The following is a 22,201-nucleotide window of genomic DNA, read 5'->3' as shown; positions in this document are numbered from 1 at the left end:
GATCCACGCCTCTCTCCCCCCCACCCCCTCCCCACGTGTGGGCATGAGACAAACACCGTAATAGACAATATATGTCACCCAGAACAGCGGGTGTGAGAGTTGGGACACCGCTCACGTTATCATTTCAGGGCTTGGTGACAGTTCGTTTCTGAACCGGGACGGGATGTATTCCACTTTTTGCACCAACCTATGTTCTGGGTGATTGTAAATGATCTGTATATATGGTAACGCCGGCGCTGTGTGCCCCTGCTGCAGGTGTATAACGTGTACATGGCAGGTAGGCAGCTCTGCTCCAAGCGATACCGCGAGTTTGCCATACTCAACCAGAACCTGAAACGAGAATTCGCCAACTTCACCTTCCCACGGCTGCCCGGGAAGTGGCCGTTCTCCTTATCCGAGCAGCAGCTGGACGCACGGCGGAGAGGGCTGGAGGAATACCTGGAGAAAGGTGAGGGGGGGGGGGATACCTGGAGAAAGGTGAGGGGGGGGAGGAATACCTGGAGAAAGGTGAGGGGGGGGGGAGGAATACCTGGAGAAAGGTGAGGGGGGGGGAGGAATACCTGGAGAAAGGTGAGGGGGGAGGAATACCTGGAGGGAGGTGAGAGGAATACCTGGAGAAAGGTGAGGGGGGGGAGGAATACCTGGAGAAAGGTGGGGGGGGGAGGAATACCTGGAGAAAGGTGAGGGGGGGAGGAATACCTGGAGAAAGGTGAGGGGGGGAGGAATACCTGGAGGGAGGTGAGAGGAATACCTGGAGAAAGGTGAGGGGGGGGGAGGAATACCTGGAGAAAGGTGAGGGGGGGGAGGAATACCTGGAGAAAGGTGAGGGGGGGGGGGAGGAATACCTGGAGAAAGGTGAGGGGGGGGAGGAATACCTGGAGGGAGGTGAGAGGAATACCTGGAGAAAGGTGAGGGGGGGGGAGGAATACCTGGAGAAAGGTGAGGGGGGGGAGGAATACCTGGAGAAAGGTGAGGGGGGGGAGGAATACCTGGAGGGAGGTGAGAGGAATACCTGGAGAAAGGTGAGGGGGGGGAGGAATACCTGGAGGGAGGTGAGAGGAATACCTGGAGAAAGGTGAGGGGCTGGAGGAATACCTGGAGAAAGGTGAGGGGGGGGAGGAATACCTGGAGAAAGGTGAGGGGGGGGGAGGAATACCTGGAGAAAGGTGAGGGGGGGGGAGGAATACCTGGAGAAAGGTGAGGGGGGGAGGAATACCTGGAGGGAGGTGAGAGGAATACCTGGAGAAAGGTGAGGGGGGGAGGAATACCTGGAGAAAGGTGGGGGGGGGAGGAATACCTGGAGAAAGGTGAGGGGGGGGAGGAATACCTGGAGAAAGGTGAGGGGGGGAGGAATACCTGGAGGGAGGTGAGAGGAATACCTGGAGAAAGGTGAGGGGGGGAGGAATACCTGGAGAAAGGTGAGGGGGGGGGAGGAATACCTGGAGAAAGGTGAGGGGGGGGGGAGGAATACCTGGAGAAAGGTGAGGGGGGGGAGGAATACCTGGAGGGAGGTGAGAGGAATACCTGGAGAAAGGTGAGGGGGGGGAGGAATACCTGGAGAAAGGTGAGGGGGGGGAGGAATACCTGGAGAAAGGTGAGGGGGGGGAGGAATACCTGGAGGGAGGTGAGAGGAATACCTGGAGAAAGGTGAGGGGGGGGAGGAATACCTGGAGGGAGGTGAGAGGAATACCTGGAGAAAGGTGAGGGGCTGGAGGAATACCTGGAGAAAGGTGAGGGGGGGGAGGAATACCTGGAGAAAGGTGAGGGGGGGGGGAGGAATACCTGGAGAAAGGTGAGGGGGGGGGAGGAATACCTGGAGAAAGGTGAGGGGGGGAGGAATACCTGGAGGGAGGTGAGAGGAATACCTGGAGAAAGGTGAGGGGGGGGAGGAATACCTGGAGAAAGGTGGGGGGGGGAGGAATACCTGGAGAAAGGTGAGGGGGGGGAGGAATACCTGGAGAAAGGTGAGGGGGGGAGGAATACCTGGAGGGAGGTGAGAGGAATACCTGGAGAAAGGTGAGGGGGGGGAGGAATACCTGGAGAAAGGTGAGGGGGGGGGGAGGAATACCTGGAGAAAGGTGAGGGGGGGGGGAGGAATACCTGGAGAAAGGTGAGGGGGGGGAGGAATACCTGGAGGGAGGTGAGAGGAATACCTGGAGAAAGGTGAGGGGGGGGAGGAATACCTGGAGAAAGGTGAGGGGGGGGAGGAATACCTGGAGAAAGGTGAGGGGGGGGAGGAATACCTGGAGGGAGGTGAGAGGAATACCTGGAGAAAGGTGAGGGGGGGGAGGAATACCTGGAGGGAGGTGAGAGGAATACCTGGAGAAAGGTGAGGGGCTGGAGGAATACCTGGAGAAAGGTGAGGGGGGGGAGGAATACCTGGAGAAAGGTGAGGTGGGGGGGGAGGAATACCTGGAGAAAGGTGAGGGGGGGGAGGAATACCTGGAGAAAGGTGAGGGGGGGGGAGGAATACCTGAAGAAAGGTGAGGGGGGGGAGGAATACCTGGAGAAAGGTGAGGGGGGGGAGGAATACCTGGAGAAAGGTGAGGGGGTGGGGAGGAATACCTGGAGAAAGGTGAGGGGGGGGAGGAATACCTGGAGAAAGGTGAGGGGGGGAGGAATACCTGGAGAAAGGTGAGGGGGGGGAGGAATACCTGGAGAAAGGTGAGGGGGGGGAGGAATACCTGGAGAAAGGTGAGGGGGGGGGAGGAATACCTGGAGAAAGGTGAGGGGGGGGGGAGGAATACCTGGAGAAAGGTGAGGGGGTGGGGAGGAATACCTGGAGAAAGGTGAGGGGGTGGGGAGGAATAACTGGAGAAAGGTGAGGGGGGGGAGGAATACCTGGAGAAAGGTGAGGGGGGGGGGAGGAATAACTGGAGAAAGGTGAGGGGGGGGGAGGAATAACTGGAGAAAGGTGAGGGGGGGGGAGGAATAACTGGAGAAAGGTGAGGGGGGGGAGGAATACCTGGAGAAAGGTGAGGGAGGGGGGGAGGTGAGAGGAATACCTGGAGAAAGGTGAGGGAGGGGGGAGGTGAGGGGAATACCTGGAGGGAGGGAAGGAATACCTGGAGAAAGGTGAGGGAGGGAGGGGGGGAGGGGAGGGGAATACCTGGAGGGAGGGAAGGAATACCTGGAGAAAGGTGGGGGAGGGGAGGGGAATACCTGGAGGGAGGGAAGGAATACCTGGAGAAAGGTGAGGAGGGGGGCAGGGGAGGGGAATACCTGGAGGGAGGGAAGGAATACCTGGAGAAAGGTGAGGGAGGGGGGGGGGGAGGGGAATACCTGGAGGGAGGGAAGGAATACCTGGAGAAAGGTGAGGGAGGGGGGGAGGGGAATACCTGGAGGGAGGGAAGGAATACCTGGAGAAAGGTGAGGGAGGGGGGGAGGGGAATACCTGGAGGGAGGAAGGAATACCTGGAGAAAGGTGAGGGAGGGGGTGAGAGGAATACCTGGAGAAAGGGGAGGGAGGGGGTGAGAGGAATACCTGGAGAAAGGGGAGGGAGGGGGTGAGAGGAATACCTGGAGAAAGGGGGGAGGGGAATACCTGGAGAAAGGGGAGGGAGGGGGTGAGAGGAATACCTGGAGAAAGGTGAGGGAGGGGGTGAGAGGAATACCTGGAGAAAGGGGAGGGAGGGGGTGAGAGGAATACCTGGAGAAAGGGGAGGGAGGGGTGAGAGGAATACCTGGAGAAAGGTGAGGGAGGGAGGGGGGGAGGGGAATACCTGGAGGGAGGGAAGGAATACCTGGAGAAAGGGGAGGGAGGGGGTGAGAGGAATACATGGAGAAAGGTGAGGGAGGGGGGGAGGGGATGGGAATACCTGGAGGGAGGGAAGGAATACCTGGAGAAAGGGGAGGGGGGGGAGGAATACCTGGAGGGAGGTGAGAGGAATATCTGGAGAAAGGGGAGGGAGGGGGTGAGAGGAATACCTAGAGAAAGGTGAGGGACGGGAGGAATACCTGGAGGGAGGGGGTGAGAGGAATACCTGGAGGAGGGAGGGAATACCTGGAGAAAGGGGAGGGAGGGGGGAATACCTGGAGGGAGGGGAGGAATACCTGGAGGGAGGGAAGTGAGAGGAATACCTGGAGAAAGGTGAGGGGGTGAGAGGAATACCTGGAGAAAAGGGAGGGGTGGGCAAGAGGAATACCTGGAGATGGGGTGGGGGGTGGAGGGAGGGGAGAGGGCGAAAGAAATACCTGGAGAAAGGGGAGGGGGGAGGGTTGGGAAAGTGGAATACCTGGAGAAGGGGGGGGGGGGCGAGAGAAATAGCTGGAGAAAGGGGAGGGGGGGAGGGTTGGGAAAGTGGAATACCTGGAGAAGGGGGGGGGGCGAGAGAAATACCTGGAGAAAGGGAAGGTCGGGGAGAGGGAAGGGGGGGCTGCAGGGGGGGAGAGAGTAGGGAGATAGGTGGAGAGGGGAGTGTTGGTGGGGGGAGGAGAATCTCACACACGGGGGGTCCTGTCTGACTTCTCTGTGTTCACTTCAGTTTGCTCCATACGAGTAATCGGAGAGAGCGACATAATGCAGGAGTTTCTCTCCGAATCGGATGAGGTAAGGAGACTATTTTGCAATGGTCCATGTGTAGCACGCAGTGGGTGGGGGGTGCTGTGCAGTGACACGGCGGTGGGGGGTGCTGTGCAGTGACACCGCAGTGGGGGGAGTGCAGTGTCACAGCAGTGAGGGCGGGTGCAGTGCAGTGACAGCAGTGGGGGGGTGCAGTGTCACGGCAGTGAGGGCGGGTGCAGTGCAGTGACACAGCAGTGAGGGTGGGTGCAGTGCAGTGACACGGCGGTGGGGGGGTGCTCTGCAGTGACACGCGGTGGGGGGGTGCAGTGCAGTGACACGGCGGTGGGGGGGTGCTGTGCAGTGACACGTGGTGGGGGGGTGCAGTGCAGTGACGCCACCTTCTAAACTCTCTGCAGAATTACAACGGTGTGTCGGATGTGGAGCTCCGCGTGGCTTTACCCGACAAAACCACCGTGACTGTCCGAGTGAAGAAGAACAGCACAACGGACCAGGTGTACCAGGTACGGGGCGCGCAGCTCTCCCTCAGCCTGGGGGGTGGGGGGGTGACAGGGCGCAGCTCTCCCTCAGCCCGGGGGCCGTGCATCTCTCCCTCAGCCCAGGGACTGTGGGGGGGAGGGGATGACAGAGCGCAGCTCTCCCTCAGCCCGGGGGGTGACAGGGCGCAGCTCTCCCTCAGCCCAGGGGGTGTGGGGGGAGGGGATGACAGGGCGCAGCTCTCCCTCAGCCCGGGGGGTGGGCAGCACCTCTGGCCAACTTCCCCGCGTCACTCTGCTTTTATCCCCTCAGGCTCTTGCTGCCAAAATCGGGATGGACGGAATCACAGCCAATTACTTTGCCTTGTTCGAGGTCATCAATCACTCCTTCGGTCAGTGGATTGATTTAGTTTTCCAGACGTTCATTTGATCCCACACACCCTCATCCTATTAATAATTCATTGTTCCCTTCTATTGCACCGACACTGGGTGCAGCGCTGTACAAAGAACGAGCCCCTACCCCGCAGAGCTTACAATCTGTTTCTAGTGCCTGAGGCACAGGGAGATAGTGGCTTGGCCACAAGGAGCTGACACCGGGAATATAACCAGGTTCCCCCGCTTCACACTCGGCGCCATTGTTCTCCGAGTCCTGAGCCGCTCCTGCACCCCAACCCTATACATTCACCTAAAGCAGAAACAGCCGTATATACCATCAAACAATCCGCCTGTTATAATATCTCAGACGTTCAGGTTTCTGCAGAGACACGAGGCCAGAAAAATGCATCGCCCGATTGTCCGGCAGCAAAGAGGTTAATGGCGTTTTTATCATCCAAATATATTCTATTATTTTATGAACATCACTACAATGGCAGTTAGAAGCGGTGCGGGTAGCGAGGGCGAGAACGCTCCGCAGGCGTAACGCTGCATGCCGGAGAGAGAGAACCGGGTGTCCAGCCGATATGAATAGAGAGAATTCTCTTAGAAAAGTGGAAACACATCACTGTGGATAGTAATGCAATGCAGTGGCGGGTATGCTGCTTGGCCCGATGAGATCCCCGTGGAAGGGAAAATGGTGTTTGGGGAGCGCAGGTTCATGTATGGAATATAAAAAGAAATGCATACATAGTGCAACAATATATAACTGTCCAATAAGTGGTAGGATACAATAATAGCATTAAATGGACCGTGCCATTACTCATGGCCATGTGGGAGCAGCGTGCTTGGGATGGTTTCTCTGGGGATATCCCTCCAAAACGCCTGTGTTTTCTGGATGTGGCACTTAGGTGGAGGGTGGGGGATGGGGGGGGGGGGGCAGATGTACGGTCCTCCCCACGAATGTGTCAAATGGTGTCCCGCAGTGATGGATAATGCACGCAGAACCTGCGCTCCCCGTACAATACAATTTTCAGGTCCAGTCAATATACGAGGGGTGGGGGGTTGGCTGGCAGTGATGAGGTTAACCTTCGGCCTCTGGTTTCCCCCCGCAGTCCGGAAGCTTGCACCCAACGAGTTCCCCCACAAGCTGTACGTACAGAATTATACCTCCGCCGTGCCCGGGACCTGCCTGACTGTCAGAAAGTGGCTCTTCACCACCGAGGAAGAGGCGCTGCTGAAGGACAACGACCTGGCCGTCGCCTACTTCTTCCACCAGGTACTGCGCCGGGGTCAGCGGCGTGTAGACCAGCGGCCGCAGCCGGCGGAAAAGGTGATAACTGACCGCAAACGCCCTGCTCTCTCCCGCCCCCCAGGCCGTGGACGATGTGCAGAGAGGATACATCAAGGCCGAGCACACGGTATCTGCCGCGGGAATGATTTGTCAGCAGCGCAAGATGCTGATGGTGAGGCTCGTCTGCCGGACCGACATCTGGTGTTGGGTCAGGGGTGGGCAACTCTGTCCTCAAGGGCCACCAACAGGTCAGGGTTTCAGGATAGCCCTGAGCCAGCTGTGCTGAAGCAGGGATATCCTGAAACCCTGACCTGTATTAGGCCCTGGGGTAGACTGAGGTCTTTATTGGTCTCTGTGGGGAGAAGAATGGGGGCAGATTGCAGTATTTTCATCCTCTTCGCATCAGTGTAGCTCGGGGCTTTGTGCTCGGTGCAAAAGATCTGTGTCCGTGTGAGCTGGGGCCGGGTATAGCACCTCGCGTATCGCCCTCTCCCCTTCTCAGCCGCCTCTCTCTTCTCTCCCCCCCCCCCCCCCCTCAGTACCTGAACATGCTGCGCAGCTGTGACGGATACAACGAGATCATGTTCCCGCACTGCTCCTGTGACTCCCGCAGGAAGGGACACGTAATAACGGCCATCAGCATCAAGCACTTCAAACTGCTCGCCTGCACCGAGGAGGGGCAGCTGGAGGTACGGGGGGGGTCGCACAGCCCCTGTATAACACTGCCCTCGTGCGTGTGTCTTGCACAGCCCCTGTATAACACTCGCTTCCTGCGTGTGCCTCGGCAGCCCCTGTATAACACTCATGCGCTCTGCTCAGTGATGGCTGATTCCTTGTTGCAGAATCAGGTTATCGCCTTTGAATGGGACGAGATGCAGAGGTGGGACACAGACGAAGAGGGCATGGCGTTCTGCTTCGAGTACGCCCGGGGTGAGAAGAAACCCCGGTGGGTTAAAATCTTCACTCCCTACGTGAGTATGAAGGGAGCACGGTCCCTGCCCTCTGCTGCCCTGTGCAGCTCCGGCAATGAAGGGTTAAAATTAAACCTCTCTGCTGTTTATAATGTCGGGGCCTCTTAATGGTCAGTGTGAGTTGGGGTCAGGCCTGGACCCACCCCATCTCCCACTCTGACCACTGTCCCTTCTCTCCCTCTGACCCCTGTCCCTTCTCTCCCTCTGACCCCTGTCCCTTCTCTCCCTCTCACCCCTGTCCCTTCTCTCCCTCTCACCCCTGTCCCTTCTCTCCCTCTCACCCCTGTCCCTTCTCTCCCTCAGTTTAACTACATGCACGAATGTTTCGAGCGGGTTTTCTGTGAGCTGAAGTGGAGGAAAGAGGTAATTCCCCGTGATTCTTTCTCTCGGGCATGGGCATTACGTTGCGGTCTCCCTGGCATGGGCATTACGTTGTGGTCTCCCTGGCATGGGCATTACGTTGTGGTCTCCCTTGCATGGGCATTGCGTTGCGTTCTCCTTGGCATGGGCGCTGGGTGGGAGTTTGTAGAGAGCTGTTTGTGTGTTGCCTCTCACATGGTGTCTATGTTGGGTGATGGTTGTGAGCCGGGTGGGTGCTGCCCCCAGACCTGGATGCTGAGTGGGAGGTGGGTGCTGCCTCTCATTGCTATGGGTGCTTGGTGGGAGTAGGGATGGAGCAGGTTGTGAGCAGGAGGTTGGATACGGTCTTAATGTCTGCATGTTGGGTGCTGTCTGGGTGAACGATGGGCGTTCTTTGGGCGTAGGGTAGAAGTGCAGGTTGGGTGCTGGGCGGGAGGCTGGGCCCCTCACAGATCCATCTCTTCTCCGTAGGTGGAAGAGGAAGCGACAGATAAAGACAACAAGAACTGCAGTGATGACAGTACGTGCAGCAAGGTAACCTGTGCCCCAGGGAGGGGACCCACCTCTATTGAGCTGTCCTGACACGCTGTCACTTCCATTGTCATGCGACTGCGAGCCAGTATAATAGAAAGGACACATGACTCCCTCTCTGCTCCGGGTAACTCTAGATTCCTGGGTGCCTTCCCATGGCAGCTCACACAATAGGAAGACACATCTTCCCCTTCCGGTAGTGACTAATGTCAAAGTTCACGGCAGGGAGGATATCCGTCCATCGGTCCCGGCCTGGTGGTAGAGCTAGATGTCGAAACTCCTTCCTGCCGTGGCCGCTTACAGGAGTCGGTGGGCGACCTAATCTGGCCGCGGTTGCCCATCGCTTTAGAGACCCCTCTCTTGCCCGGGGAGGGTGATGCTTACTCTAGATATATCAGCCCAGTAGAGTAGAGGCAGCCATTGCATATCTGGGATGGCCTGAAGCAGGATCTCCCTCGTCCTTTAAGAAGGTATGAGGAGCAGAGATGTTTGGGAAAGGGAGCCGCTGAAGCTCCCCTCTTCCCCTCCCGTAACCTGTATAAGGATGAAGGTGCTGTCTGGGATTGCCTTTGCCCCCCTCCTGGATTCTTCTTTTCAGGTGACTGCCCTGATGGGTCCTGCGTGCCCCTTCCAGTGGGGTCACTGGTTCCCTAGCCCGGTCTGTCCCTAATGGCGGGATTGAGTCTATGGGACCAGTTGAGATTGATTATCGGACTTCTCTGAATACTGTCCTGTTATTTCACACCCGGCTGGGGCGACCCACCCACAAGGATCCCAACAATCATTCACTTGGCTCCATACAGGGGGACCCCTAATGGTATTTTCTGTGTGCCAGGAAAGCTGGATATTTCCGCTCCCGGCCTAAGGAGACCTCCACGTCAGAGTAAGCTGCCGTTCTGAAGGGATTGTGGGAGCTGCGGTGCCAGAGGACTCGGCCGGGCCCCTGTGTCCTCCATGTTAAGGAATCCACACAAAATAATTAAGTGCCGGGTTCATAAATTGGTTACAATTATTTGTTCAAGAGCCAATGGTCGGACTCGGGAAGCCATGAAGATGCACGGTCAGAAACGGACATTCCTGGAATCCGCCTCGATAAGGCGCTTGCTGTCCCCAGAAGAAGGTGAATTAAGACCCAAGGATTTCTGGTCTAAGACGATTCCATCACGTATCCGTTTCATAAGGAAGAAGCCCCCTAAAGAGTGAAACGCGTAGCGTTTAATGGTTTGGAGGGAGCGCCAAGGACTGAGGCACACACCCGAAGAGATCCTGATCTCTCACTTGAGCGACGGACGCCGAGGAGAGGAGGAGAGCAGAGCTGTGGTGTACATTGCGCGCGCGCATACCCGGAAGTGACGTCGGAGGAATCCCGCGAGACTTCGGGACTCCCGAGATCCGGTGCAGGATGCCGGCCAGGGTTCAAATCCTTGCCCACCGGGTGATCGAGCCCACCGCGGAGGTGTCGGTACCCGCACTGCCCACTACACCTGTCGAGTTGTACTCGCATGTACGTGAGCAGTTATTGTTGCTATTTGTATACATTACATGTATTGTTACAGGCTGTGCTTGTCTGTTCCATGTTTTCACTTTGTAAGGTCCCCCCTGTTGGGGGTCGCTGGACATTTGGACCGCATTTCCCTGGTCTCTACAGACTGAGCACGCCATTATCATCACACTATCCCTCATATTAGTCTAGGGGAGCACGGTAAAATTTGAAGATCCCAGCAGCCTCTCTGAGTCAGACATGCGCAGTTGCGCCGGAATCCGCCATTGTTTCCTATCCCTCATATTAGTCTAGGGGAGCACGGTAAAATATTTGAGTGCGCTTTGCGGGAATATTCTTTGGGGAGATGTTGTCGTCCACGTGTCTAAGAAAGCGATTCTGGGTGAAGACGGATCTGTTCGAGGATCCGATGGATCGGACAATGGGGACAACTTGGTCCCAGCTGGAGCAGCCTGTAATCCAGCGGTGCCCTCGGGAAGCCTAACATGGGTATTAAGAGTCGGACGTGCCTTTTTGTGACAGGATTTGATGTCGGGAGTCTCTTGATTATATACGTTTTTATGTGATTTTATTCACCCGTCAGATCGGCAGCATGTGAGGCGGCGACGGCCGCCGGCTGAAGAACGGAGTTGGCTTTTGCATCTAAAAATGTGTTTTGCTCTATATAGGGGGGAGGGAGTATTATATAGGGGGGGGGGAGTACTATATAGGGTACATCTGGATTCCATTTTCTCATTTGTTTGAGATAAAAGTTGGCAAGTAAATTCCATGAGAAGAGGCAGCGGAAGTTTCTAGGCGCCCAAAGGCTTTCTTTAGCAAAGGCTTATAGGCCAGGTTGCCGTTTTATAAGGCTGCCTGGCGTCTGCCATTGTTCTCTGCTCCAGCTATTTAAGCCGAGGAGTTGGCTGCGTTTTCCTCCTGAAGGTCGGTGGTTAATCTCCGGTTTCTATGCCGGTCGGGGGCTGCGATGCCCCCTTTTTTTTTTCCCCCAGTGGGTCCCTCACCTCTTCCCATTTTTGTAAGATAAAGGGTCACGCAGAATACCTTGAAGACTCGAGCATTATGGGACAATGTTACCGGGCAGATATGAAAGAACGTCTTGCTCCAAGTTCCAGCATCGGAAACGGACGGGAATATGATTTCAATCCATTTCTTTGCAAAAGCCAGCGTTTTGCTGTTTTTGTAAGGAAGTGTTGGATGTTTTTAACACCTATTATAATCGTACTTTAAAGACGAGATTACCTGGCATCTGTGGGGACGCGCGCGTACCTCCAAGTGCCAATATATATATGGATCGTCCTTTCCATGAAAAGCTTGTCCATACAGCCGTGCCACAGCACCGAGATCATTACCGAGCTGGTGGTCCTGGTTAAAGCAAGGCTGTGGATTATGGGGGATATCGGTTGTTCTGCACTTTGCTAGAGCGCCATCATGGCGGCTGGAATATCATGTCCAGACCATCTTGTGAGCACTTCAACTTCATGGCTGGATGATAAATAGTGGGAAGAGCGCTCCGATTCCCTCTCCGGAGCTACAGCTCTTGTGGTGCTGATTTAATACTGCACACGCCAGGGTGGATCACCTGAGACCCGGATCGGGCAGTTATCCAGTGGTATAACAAATACTGTATATTGAAATCTACCGCTCTCCTAATAAATTGATGTCTTAAGTGAAAAAACAAGGTGCTTGGAGGAATATACTGAATCTATATACACATTGGAGGTGAGGAGTGAAGCAAATCCTCCCACCACAAGAAACCCTCAAATATTGCCCTTGTGTAGTAATTAGTTGGGAGATAACAACATTAATCCAGGATATCAATTATCCTATACAGCCAGTCATAATGAGTGGTAAAAACCAAAATAATAAATCTTTAATAGTAATCTACAAAAAAACACAGGGTATGGGATATATAAACGTTTTGTTTAGTTCCTATACCCCCCTTTCCCTCCCCCCCCCCCCTTGTGGTACCTTTGTTTCCTAGGTCGCCACAAGATGTAGCATTTATTAGGAAAGGAAGCTACATTTCCATCGTGTATCGGTTGTAACTGAAAGCGCAAGGTGATCAGATAGTCGTTTTTTTCAGATTAAACTGGAATCCCTCAATATTATCTACTTCTGTTTATATGAAGCCAGGCCCTATGGAAACCTGCTACTACCGAACGGCGGGGATTCTGGGACAGAATGTCATTCTGCGATACACCTTGTACAAACTTTCCCTGACCTATTATTCTACATAAGGCAGATAATAAATGGGAAATCGTTATAAAGCCTGGAATTCACTTCCCAGATCTTCCTTGCAATCCAACCCTCATAGAAGTCGCTGAAACGAATCTCATGGTGCCATGGACACCTTCATATAGTGTCGGATATCGCACCGTTCTGGTGTTCACGCCGTCACTGAAATAGTGCGATAACCCGTTCTGGCATTTGCTAACGCTGCCCATATGTGGGGTTTCTACACATGAAGTTTCTAAAGGACATACATCTCCCCACTGCGGTATAAATCACTTGTAGTAGGAAGAGAAACTGCGGCAGATTTAAATACATTGCTCCAAAACGTAACCATGTTTCTGCAAAACCAGTGTCTTCGTTCTCACTCACATTGCTGGGCACTTTCATGAGGTAAAGACTGCCCTTAATTGCTAAAGGGGCGTCTTTTTTATTTATTTTTATCAGCCACTCTGGGCAAACACCTTAATCTCCCCTCATATCACAGCTAAAGCCAAATTCCCAGCTGTTCTGCACGCCCATAGGGGAGACGTTCGTAATTATATTGAAAAGAGCTCAAACGTAGGGGTTTTTTGAGGGGGGGGGGGGGAGAAATCAGAGACCCATTAATTAGTGGATCACACTTTGTTATATAGTGTTATACAAAGTATGATTGGCCATATGTACAATGTATTGCGTAATTGTTGTAAGGAAACGTATTCTCTTGTTGTGCACAGAAAAGCAATGTTCTCATGTATTATATTTACTATTTTAAATTTGTCTTAGTTTGTATCCATCCTTTTGTATTGATTAATAAAAAAATCTGTCTAACAATAGAGAGAAGTGCAGGCGGAGTGTAGATCCGACGGTGAGCACCGTGTCCGACGCAGCCGCAAACGCGGAATACTGGAAATGCGTCGGGTGGAGGTCACACCTTGCTGCGATTTCACCTCTGCATGTCAGGACGGGGGAATGTCCGAGCTGATCCAAGTTGGATCCTAATGGGAATTAGAAGAAGAAATTATGTATTCAGATTTGCAAGAAATGGCGCAAGCTCGTGCTCTCCGAACAAAGGAAGGTGCTGGGGATTTTTGTAAGATACCCCATAAAACGGGCACGGCCAGGAGATACCTTATCAATTCCGTGGAATGGCTCCCTGGCTTGTGTATGTGTATGTATTTCCTCCTCTTCCCTTCGTGCGCCTGGTCTTGCAAAGGAAGAGGGATCCTGGTGCCCGTACTTCCCAAGAACGTTGGGGTTCCTGGATATGCTCCTGTTGTGCTCCGCCAAAGAAGCTGAACACTAACCGCCTATTACAAAGTCCTCTAGACCAGGGGGGCTCAACTCCAGTCCTCAAGCCCTCCAAACAGGTCAGGTTTTCAGGATATCCCAGCTTCAGCACAGGTGGCTCAGAGGTTCCATTGAAGACTGCCTTTGAGCCACCTGTGCTGAAGCAGGAATATCCTGAAAACCTGACCTGTTCGAGGGCTTAAGAACTGGAGTTGAGCACCCCTGCTCGAGGGCGTCCACGCCCTGAAATCCTTTCACTAGCCGCATCGTTAAGGAGATATTGCCCAAGGTGCTGGAGAATCTATTGGGGCCAGAAACCCATCAACTACAATATGGAGAACATTTGTTTTTTGTTTTTTAAATGTTACTTCTGTAATAATGGGAACTGGTCCAGAAGAGTCTGGGGTTCCAGTAGTTCTGGGGTGTCTGCTGAAGGTTTGAGGATGGTCTCCGTTCAAGTTCCTTTAAAGCGCAACTCTCTGGGCCAGGGTCGGTAAGAGACACATTTGGGGAGAAGATTGAGATAGCCCATCCTGAAGTTTATTAGGTTTGTCAGAGCATCGCTGAAATTCATAGCACGTAACGGGAAAGTATTCAACATTGGCATCTCCTCCTAGAACGGGATAGTTTGATGGCGTCTCCGTTTGAACCCGTTGAAGAGATCGAACGTGGAAAATGTCATTGCTGGTGGCCATTGCTTTGGATGATAGGGGAGTGACCGGCCATGACATGCAAGGAACCTTACTGGTATATATTTCCAGATGCGGTGGTAACGCCCGCGCCATCGTTTCTCCACTTAAACCACCCGATGGTGGTGCCTAATAAAAACGCGCTCCACGAGCGTGGCCTCTCGGTAGGAGGGTGTTGCACTCGGCAGTCTTAATCCCACTCATAATTTTGAACATTGCAGTGGTATTTCCCATAGTGTGCTGCCATGGGAAGATGCCCAGGAAACAGACAATTTCCTTACCGCCATTTTCTTTTCCTACAGTCCTCTGTGGCAGCCTGGTTTCCCAATGGCTGGGCTGGTTCCCATTTCCCCCCCATCCCCATCCGAGCGATTATGTGCCCTGTATCAAGACGGCCTGGGGCAGAGGACGGTGTCCCAATCTTCCCCTGCGGTGAACTTTGACGTTGGACGGTACGGGAGGGAGGAGGGAAGAGTCTTCCCTTCGTGTACGCTGCTATGGAGGTTCCCCGTTTCTGGGTTTGTTCTTGGCAAGCCCAGGAGGAGATGTGTTCACGCGGCTTCTTTTCGAAGGAGAAAGAGGGTGGTGGAAGGGTGTAGATATAGAGGTGCTCCGTACCATCAGACCATGCTGCGTGTTAATTTTGTAGTTTCAGAGCAGGATATTCTGCATCACTATACATTTGCTTCCAAGATGAGATGATATTTGCTCAGAACAGAGTATATCTGGTAGAAGTATATGCAGGGGCTGGGGATCTTGCTGACGGGAATTCCCCGCAAACAATCACTTGTAAAAGATAAACAGGGTCCTGGGACCGTTAAGTATATACAAGACTATTAACGCACAACGTTTCGGGATGGATTAACTGTTCTTCAGGTGTTCCGTATACGTGGCTGCAGATCGCACTATTCGTGGCTGCCTGCTCCCGCTATTCGTGGCTGCCTACTCCGTGTGATTATTGTTCCCTTTCTCTTCACAGAACATCTTTCAGATTGTCCGATCACAGCAGAAGGATACTAGCACCTAGCACTCCCCCTGGCGCCCCCGGATTGGGACCCCCCCCCCCCCCGCGCGGAACTCCGTAACAATTTAACATTTAAAGAAAACCATCTCATTGTATTAAAACAAGAAGACGAGACAAACTGTTTAACCCCTCCCGGTGCTGAAAGGGCTCGCAGTGCATCTTCCAGCTATGAAGTGGTTAAGACCCAGCACTAAACCCCGCGGGAGGATTCATTAAGAGCCATTTAAACCAGTCAGATTTGCGACTTCGTTTTGTAAATGTTATCCAGCCCTCTCGTGTTCCTGTCTCGTTCTGCAAATCCCCATTCCTGCACCCGTCGTGTGACCCACGGCTCCGATTCTACTAACACTACTGGGCGATTGCGGTGTTAGCCGGAAATCCACCCGCGCGTGGGTTCCGTTCCAGTGCCACTCACTCCGGGATCCTAATTACATAGATCATTTGAATCTTTTGTTCCTTTTTGGAGGGAGAACAGATCACTAAAAAATAAGATGCCAGGATTCCAAGTTACCGAGTGAACGGGAGAGCACTGCGAATATAACGCTGCACAAATATATATATATCTGCCCCCGGCGGAGGGGGTCGTATTGAAATCTGTGCATCATACATGAGCCATATATAGAAGCAGAGCGCGATTTGGGGAAGCTTCAGGCCCTTGACCTCACGGCTCCGTCGGCGCGTATGTATGTGCGTTGGGAAGCTGGCACAGCGGGTCTTGGAGAAAAAAAATATCACATTTATTTAAACATTTCGACGTTTTGTCTCTGGAGCTTTTCTCAATCCCAAACGTTGATATGTTTACAGAAATTTGATATAAAAATATAATTTTTTTTTTCTGAAAACTGATGTGCCTGCTTTTTATCCCTTATATATACACTCACCTGTGCGGCCGCCCAAGCAGGTCATTTAACTTTAGTGGCGTACCACTACTACCTGCAAAAAAATGATATTATATATATATATATATAAAAATATATATATATATATATATATATATATATATATATATATATATATATATAAAAATGTATTCTCCTTTGGAGTTTTCTGCTTCCTTTGCCGTTTCAATTGGACCTGTCCCCAAACAGAAGCATGCGGCCAGTACTCCGTCACCGTCAGCCCTCGCACACGCACCTGTATATAAAATCCCTGCCTCCTTTTTACATTTCATATTGAAGCAGTATGTGATCAGTGAGTGTCCCCCGCACACACTGCCCCTCTCCCCTCTCCCTTCGCAGTATACACGCCTCTCCTTGTGGAAGGATTTCAGTATTCACAACCTTGTTCTTTGTCTTTCTCATGCATTTTTGAGCTGTTGAGAGCTGTAGGATCTGGCGTTTCCTCACCGCAGACTCCCGGTGTTTCGGGCGGCGCGATCTGCGCATGTTGGCTACTTTTCCCAGTTCTGCGTTCTCGAATGAGAATCGCACACGAGTAACCCATAGTTACACAAATACGGAGCAACTGCGACACGGACGTTTCGAGTGTGTGGAACAGGCAGGGAGAGCTGGGCGCTACCGCTTGTGTTTTAATATGATCTAAAGAAGAGATACGCCTTGTCCTATAGGGCAGGGGCCACAATTCCAATCCTCAAGACCCCCACAACCGGTCAGGTTTTAAGAATATCCCTGCTTCAGCAAAGGTGGCTCAGTCACTGCTTCAGCACAGGCAGCTCAGTCTTTGATTGAGCCACCTATGCTGAAGTTGGAATATTCTGAAAACCTGACCTGTTGGGGTGTCTTGAGGACTGGAGCTAAGCACCCCTGCTATAGGACAATGTGTTCCTTTTTAGGAGGGATGTTAACATTATCTCCACCCAACCCCCTTTCCAGACGATCGCAGTGGCCCGTGGATTCAAATTATGGAAGCCAATCCCTGCCTAGAGAAACGGGCAATTAGCTGCAAACCAGAACAAAGCCAATATCTTCCAATGGTGACATCTTTAGAGAGCCCACAGCAATAACTCAACAGATCGCCAGCTAAAGGAAGGGACTCTAATACCCTCTACACTGCCATAGGGGCCTATACGGCATTGTGACGCGTGTGTGTGGGGGGAAACGTCCAGTGTACTGAATTGCAGACTCCTGTGGCACTGCGGGGGTTATAACCCCCCCTCATCTTCCTCATGTCTTTTCTATCCCCCCTCTTCACCGAGGAGTCTTGGCTCTTAAACACTGTTTTGTTTTAATTTATTTTTGAGAAATCTAACCCCCTTTTTTTTTTTTTCTTTCCTTTTCTTCTGGCAGTATATTATATTTTTTATTTGTGATTTCGAGGAATGTGAAAAGAGTTAAAAGAAAGAGATCTATCCCCCCCGTTCACTGTCAGTGTTTTAATTTCTTGTTCTAGAGCTAACCACTCCAACGTTGTTTGGTAAAGTCACTTTAGTGTAATTAATTGTAACATATTCTTTTAAATAAATCGATTTATTGATGAGAGTAAGATGCTGCTTTCCTTGTGTGTGTGTGTGGTTTTTCATTGTGTTCTTTGCCTGGAGAAAGTGGAATGTTTCCACAAAGGTTTGTCTGCTTCCAGAGTCCATCTGGGATATTATCTCAAGAAAGAGGTTCATATTTGTAGATATTTCATGAAAATACCACGTTGTGAGCACATTCACATGTCTCGGACAGATATGCAACCCCCTGCCTTTCCCCATTATCTCCTAGCATACAGGGTCTGCAAACCTGCCCTTCCCCTTTATCTTGTAGCGTACAGTGCTTCCACTGCCGCAAGGGATTCTGGGAAGTGACATGCAAATGAGCACACGTGTCACTTTTTGCTTCAAATCCATTTGGACATGGACCCGTACAAGCTTCTGGCTGTCGGATTACACAGCTTATCAGCACATCCTGGGTTAAAGTGCATAGCCTGTTTCACTGTTTCGACCTTTTGGATCTCGTCAGTATGAGGATGGTTATACTTTGCAGTGTAATGCTGGGATAGGTTTCAACCACACCTTAAACACGTTATGGTGGGTATAAAAGTGATAAAAAAAAACTCCACGTACAGCATATAGCAAATGAAAATATTACTTGTGAGCACATTCATGTCAGGTCTGCCACTCTGCTTTTCACCATTATCTCCCAGAATCCCTTGCTGCAGTGGAAGCACTATGCTAAGATAATGGGGGAAGGGCAGGGTCGCAGACCTGTCTGACACATGAACGTGCTCACACCGTGATATTTTCATGAATTAAGTAGAAATAGCCGTGTTAGTCCAGTCGTGATAGTGCAGAGTGAGTACTTCAGTATTAGGTGATACCTTTTAAATTTGGACTTTACAATAGATATGACACGTTTTCGAGAGCTCTCTCTTCAGGCCGGTGATACTGATTTACACAGATGTAAAAAACGAAAAAACAAGATAGCCATCTAATGCAGAGAAGGAATAAACAGAGGGGGCGATAAATGGATGTACTGTAAGGGACAATGAGACCAGGCAGCCATCGAATACTGGAAACTGGAGTTTAACTTTTGAGTCTTATAAAGTAGTGGTGCTGGATACAGGAGAGAATGACGTCTTACTCCCACCTCTAGTGTAAATGGGTTGTGTGCGCGTGCAATGGGATTGGTGAATACGTGTGTATGGGGGGAGAATAAGCAGAGGAAAGTCAGCAGAAGGAATTACCCCAGTGCGTGTATCAAATGCTGCATCTATCTGTCCTTTTTAAAACACTTTTATTTGTATCCCATCTCCCAAATAAAGTACATCAAAGTACATGGGATATTCTGAAAACCTGACCTGTTGTGGGCCTGGAGGACTGGAGTTGGCTAGTCCTGGGTTTATACACTTTCTCCCACGTGCTAATATATCCAGAAATATTGCGAGTGCAGGAAATCTGAGGCCGTACTTCCCAGAAAGAATTGTGAATTCATGGATCAGCGGAGGACAATACACTAAAGGAATTTGAGACTTTTGGAACCCAGGCATCTAATAGTATCTGAGGATTTCTAAGGAAATCTGCAAACTCTTTGCCCCAAGTGGTTCCTATTTGCTGCATTTCTATTGTAAATCCCACTTCTGCTAGTCCAGGCTGCATACTTACCTGTGACCACCAGAGGGAAGCATATCCACTGCTGCTGCTCCATGCTAGAGGTTTGTGCATGTGGGCTCAGCACCTGCAGCCAGGGGTCAGTGTTTGTGTCCTGACCTGCTTTATCATTACTCGGGCCTGCTATATAATGAAGCATGATCATTGCAGGGACTTTAAGCTTAGAACATTAAACCCATGTAAACATGACAAAGCATTTGCAGGGGTCACTATTGTTTAGTAACTTACTGTATAATATCAGTCACGCAAAGTGAATGATCACCAGGGTTTGCTGAATGAATAATAGTAGAACATATTGTCCCCTTCTGTAATTAGGATGTTTTCAATGATAAACTGTGTCAGTCTTTGTCTATATGGCTGTATGTTACTGTGTCTGACAGTCTCTCTACATTAGTCTGTGACTCGGTGTTCAGTCTGTCTGTCTCTCTGTGACTGTCTCACATCTGTCTGTGACTTTCTCTGTCTCACTGTGTCTCTCTCTGTCTGTGACTGTTTCTCTCTGTCTCTCCGTGACAGTCTCTCTGTCTGTGACTGCCTCTCTCTGTTTGACTTTGTCTCTGTCTGTGACTCTGTCTTTCTCTCTGTCGCACTGTCTGTGACTGTCTGTCTGTGACTTTGTGACTGTCTTTCTCTCTCTCTGTCTCCCCGTCTTTCTCTGTGACTGTGTCTCTCCGTGACTGTCTCTCTCCGTGACTGTCTCTTGCCAGATAAATAACGCTCGTAGACTCTTCATCAAATTTATTTCATTTAGACAGAAAAAAATTAAATTATTCAAAATAAAACGCAATAAATTAGAAATAAGTTAAGCATTATATAATGGGGAATTGGTCTCCGTTATATCCGCTCCCTCCCAAGCCTCCCTAAATCATAATAAAATCCCCTTTAATCCCTCCCTGCCCCTTTTTAACCAAAGAAAAAAAGAACGTTCTAGAATTTATGATAAAATGGCAGCAAGTTCCTTCGGGTCACAAGGTTCTGTACAAATCCGGGAGCTTTCAGAGACTGTAAACATTTCATTCTTCTTTCTGAGCATTGGAACAACCAGCTGACCGTTCCCAGCAGTGACCTCTGACCTGCAGCCAAACCCCCAGGGCTGCTTTAAGTTGGGGGGAAAAAATGGGGGGGGCAGCTGTCCCCTCCCCTCCAATATACAGCGAGGGGGACGTTTGCTTCGGCTTATTAATTAGTGCAGTTTGTACTGAGTATAATTACAGCCAACATCTGCACCGCTGGAGGGCCCGGCAACCGGGTAACGTGTATGTTATACGCCGGCCGTGCCGCCCCTCCAGGACTTCGCGGGTTAAAGCAGATCAGGATAAATATCCCTTTCTCCTTCAAATGTAAAAGCCGCCCCAACACCCTGTTTGGGGTTACCCTCGCCCCAACACCCTGTTTGGGGTTACCCTCGCCCCAACACCCTGTTTGGGGTTACCCTTGCCCCAACACCCTGTTTGGGGTTACACTCGCCCCAACACCCTGTTTGGGGTTACCCTCGCCCCAACACCCTGTTTGGGGTTACCCTCGCCCCAACAACCTGTTTGGGGGTTACTTTCTGCAGTAAGAGGTCGAGGCGCAGACACAGGAACACTGTCCTGCAGAACATCTCTGAGATAAATGCTCTGCAGGACAGTGAAGAAGGTTCTGTGCAATGCTCTGCAGGCCTCTAACAGTGAAGGGTTAATGGATTGCTCTGCAGGCTTATGGCAGTGAAGGAGTTAATATGGAAAGCTCTGCAGGAGCGGTGCATTTGTCTAGCAGTGACAGTTACTGTGCAATGCTCTGCAGATCTCTAGCAGTTAATAGGTATACGGGTAGATGCTCTGCAGGGCACTGAATAGGGTTCATTCCGTGGCGCTTTCCAGCAGTACAGGGGCCTTCTTGTGCTCTGCGTGAGTTTAGCGGTGAAGGGTTCGTTGCAATTCTCTGCATTAGTTTACCAAAGAAGTGGATTAGGTGCGATGTTCTTCAGAGTGGTGTAATATAGAGGTCCCGACTACTGCACCTTCTCACTAACTCCCCTCACACTCACTAACTCCTCCCCACACTCACTAACCCCCTCACACTCACTAACTCCTGCTCACACTCACCAACTCCCCCCTGCACTCACTAGCTCCTCCACCCCCACCTGGTCATTCACTAACTCCCTCTGGCACTCACTAACACCCCCTCACACTCACTAACTCCCCCCTCCTCGGCATTCACTAACTCCCCCTCACACTCACTAACTAACTCCCCCCCTCCTCGGCATTCACAAACTCCCCCTGGCACTCACTAACACTCCCTGGCACTCACAAACTCCCCCCCACTCCGGTACTCACTAACTCCCCCTGGCAGTAACTCACCCTCGCACTCACAAACTCCCCCTCACACTCACTAACTCCCCCTGGCACTCACTAACACTCCCTGGCACTCACTAACTCTCCCTCACACTCACTAACCCACCCTCACACTCACTAACCCACCATCTCACAGCGGGCTGTGCTGCTGGTGAAAAGTGTTAAAGGAAAAAAGCTGCAGGACCGCAGTGGTGCCGAGCTCCCCTCTCCTCACTCCCACCATCCACATATATCCATATATAATGTACAAAAATAGCATGAGCAGTGGCAGTGCCAGCCTCCCCCTCTCCCCAGTGTCATACAGAGACGTGGGGCAGTCACTGTGCAAAACTCCCCCTCACACGCTGCCCTGTAACACCCACGTTTTATAGGAAGGTCACTTACCCCCTACAGAGAGTACAGAACGTGTCACCCCCTTGGTCAGAACGTGTCACCCCCCCAGTCAGGATGTGTCAGCCCCTGGTCAGGATGTGTCACCCCCCCAATCAGACGTGTCACCTCCCCGGTCAGAACAGGTCACCTCCCGGGTCAGAACGTGTCAACCCCCCAGTCAAAACGTGTCAGCCCCCCGGT

General features: G+C 51.7%; 1 protein-coding gene across 2 annotated transcripts; it reads left to right on the top strand.

Moving 5' to 3' along the window:
- Nucleotides 1-236: 236 nt before the first annotated feature.
- On the top strand, nt 237-17,683 carry SNX27 (sorting nexin 27). Of its 2 annotated transcripts, none has more exons than XM_075582265.1 (11): nt 237-448; nt 4,485-4,549; nt 4,921-5,025; nt 5,312-5,390; nt 6,486-6,649; nt 6,747-6,836; nt 7,204-7,353; nt 7,507-7,635; nt 7,939-7,998; nt 8,467-8,515; nt 15,197-17,683. In XM_075582265.1, exons 1-11 carry the CDS (start codon nt 271-273, stop codon nt 15,235-15,237), a joined length of 1,110 nt encoding a protein of 369 aa, XP_075438380.1. In that variant the 5' UTR covers nt 237-270; the 3' UTR covers nt 15,238-17,683. The 2 variants fall into 2 exon arrangements, with proteins under 2 accessions (XP_075438380.1, XP_075438379.1); XM_075582264.1 differs by having other exon boundaries at nt 8,467-8,529.
- The last annotated feature ends 4,518 nt before the right edge of the window (nt 17,684-22,201 follow it).

Source organism: Ascaphus truei, unplaced genomic scaffold (genome assembly GCF_040206685.1).
Source record: "Ascaphus truei isolate aAscTru1 unplaced genomic scaffold, aAscTru1.hap1 HAP1_SCAFFOLD_2093, whole genome shotgun sequence".
In the NCBI taxonomy this organism is placed as follows: domain Eukaryota; kingdom Metazoa; phylum Chordata; class Amphibia; order Anura; family Ascaphidae; genus Ascaphus; species Ascaphus truei.
Note: the sequence above shows the minus strand (reverse complement) of the source record. Positions and strands in the feature narration are given on the sequence as shown.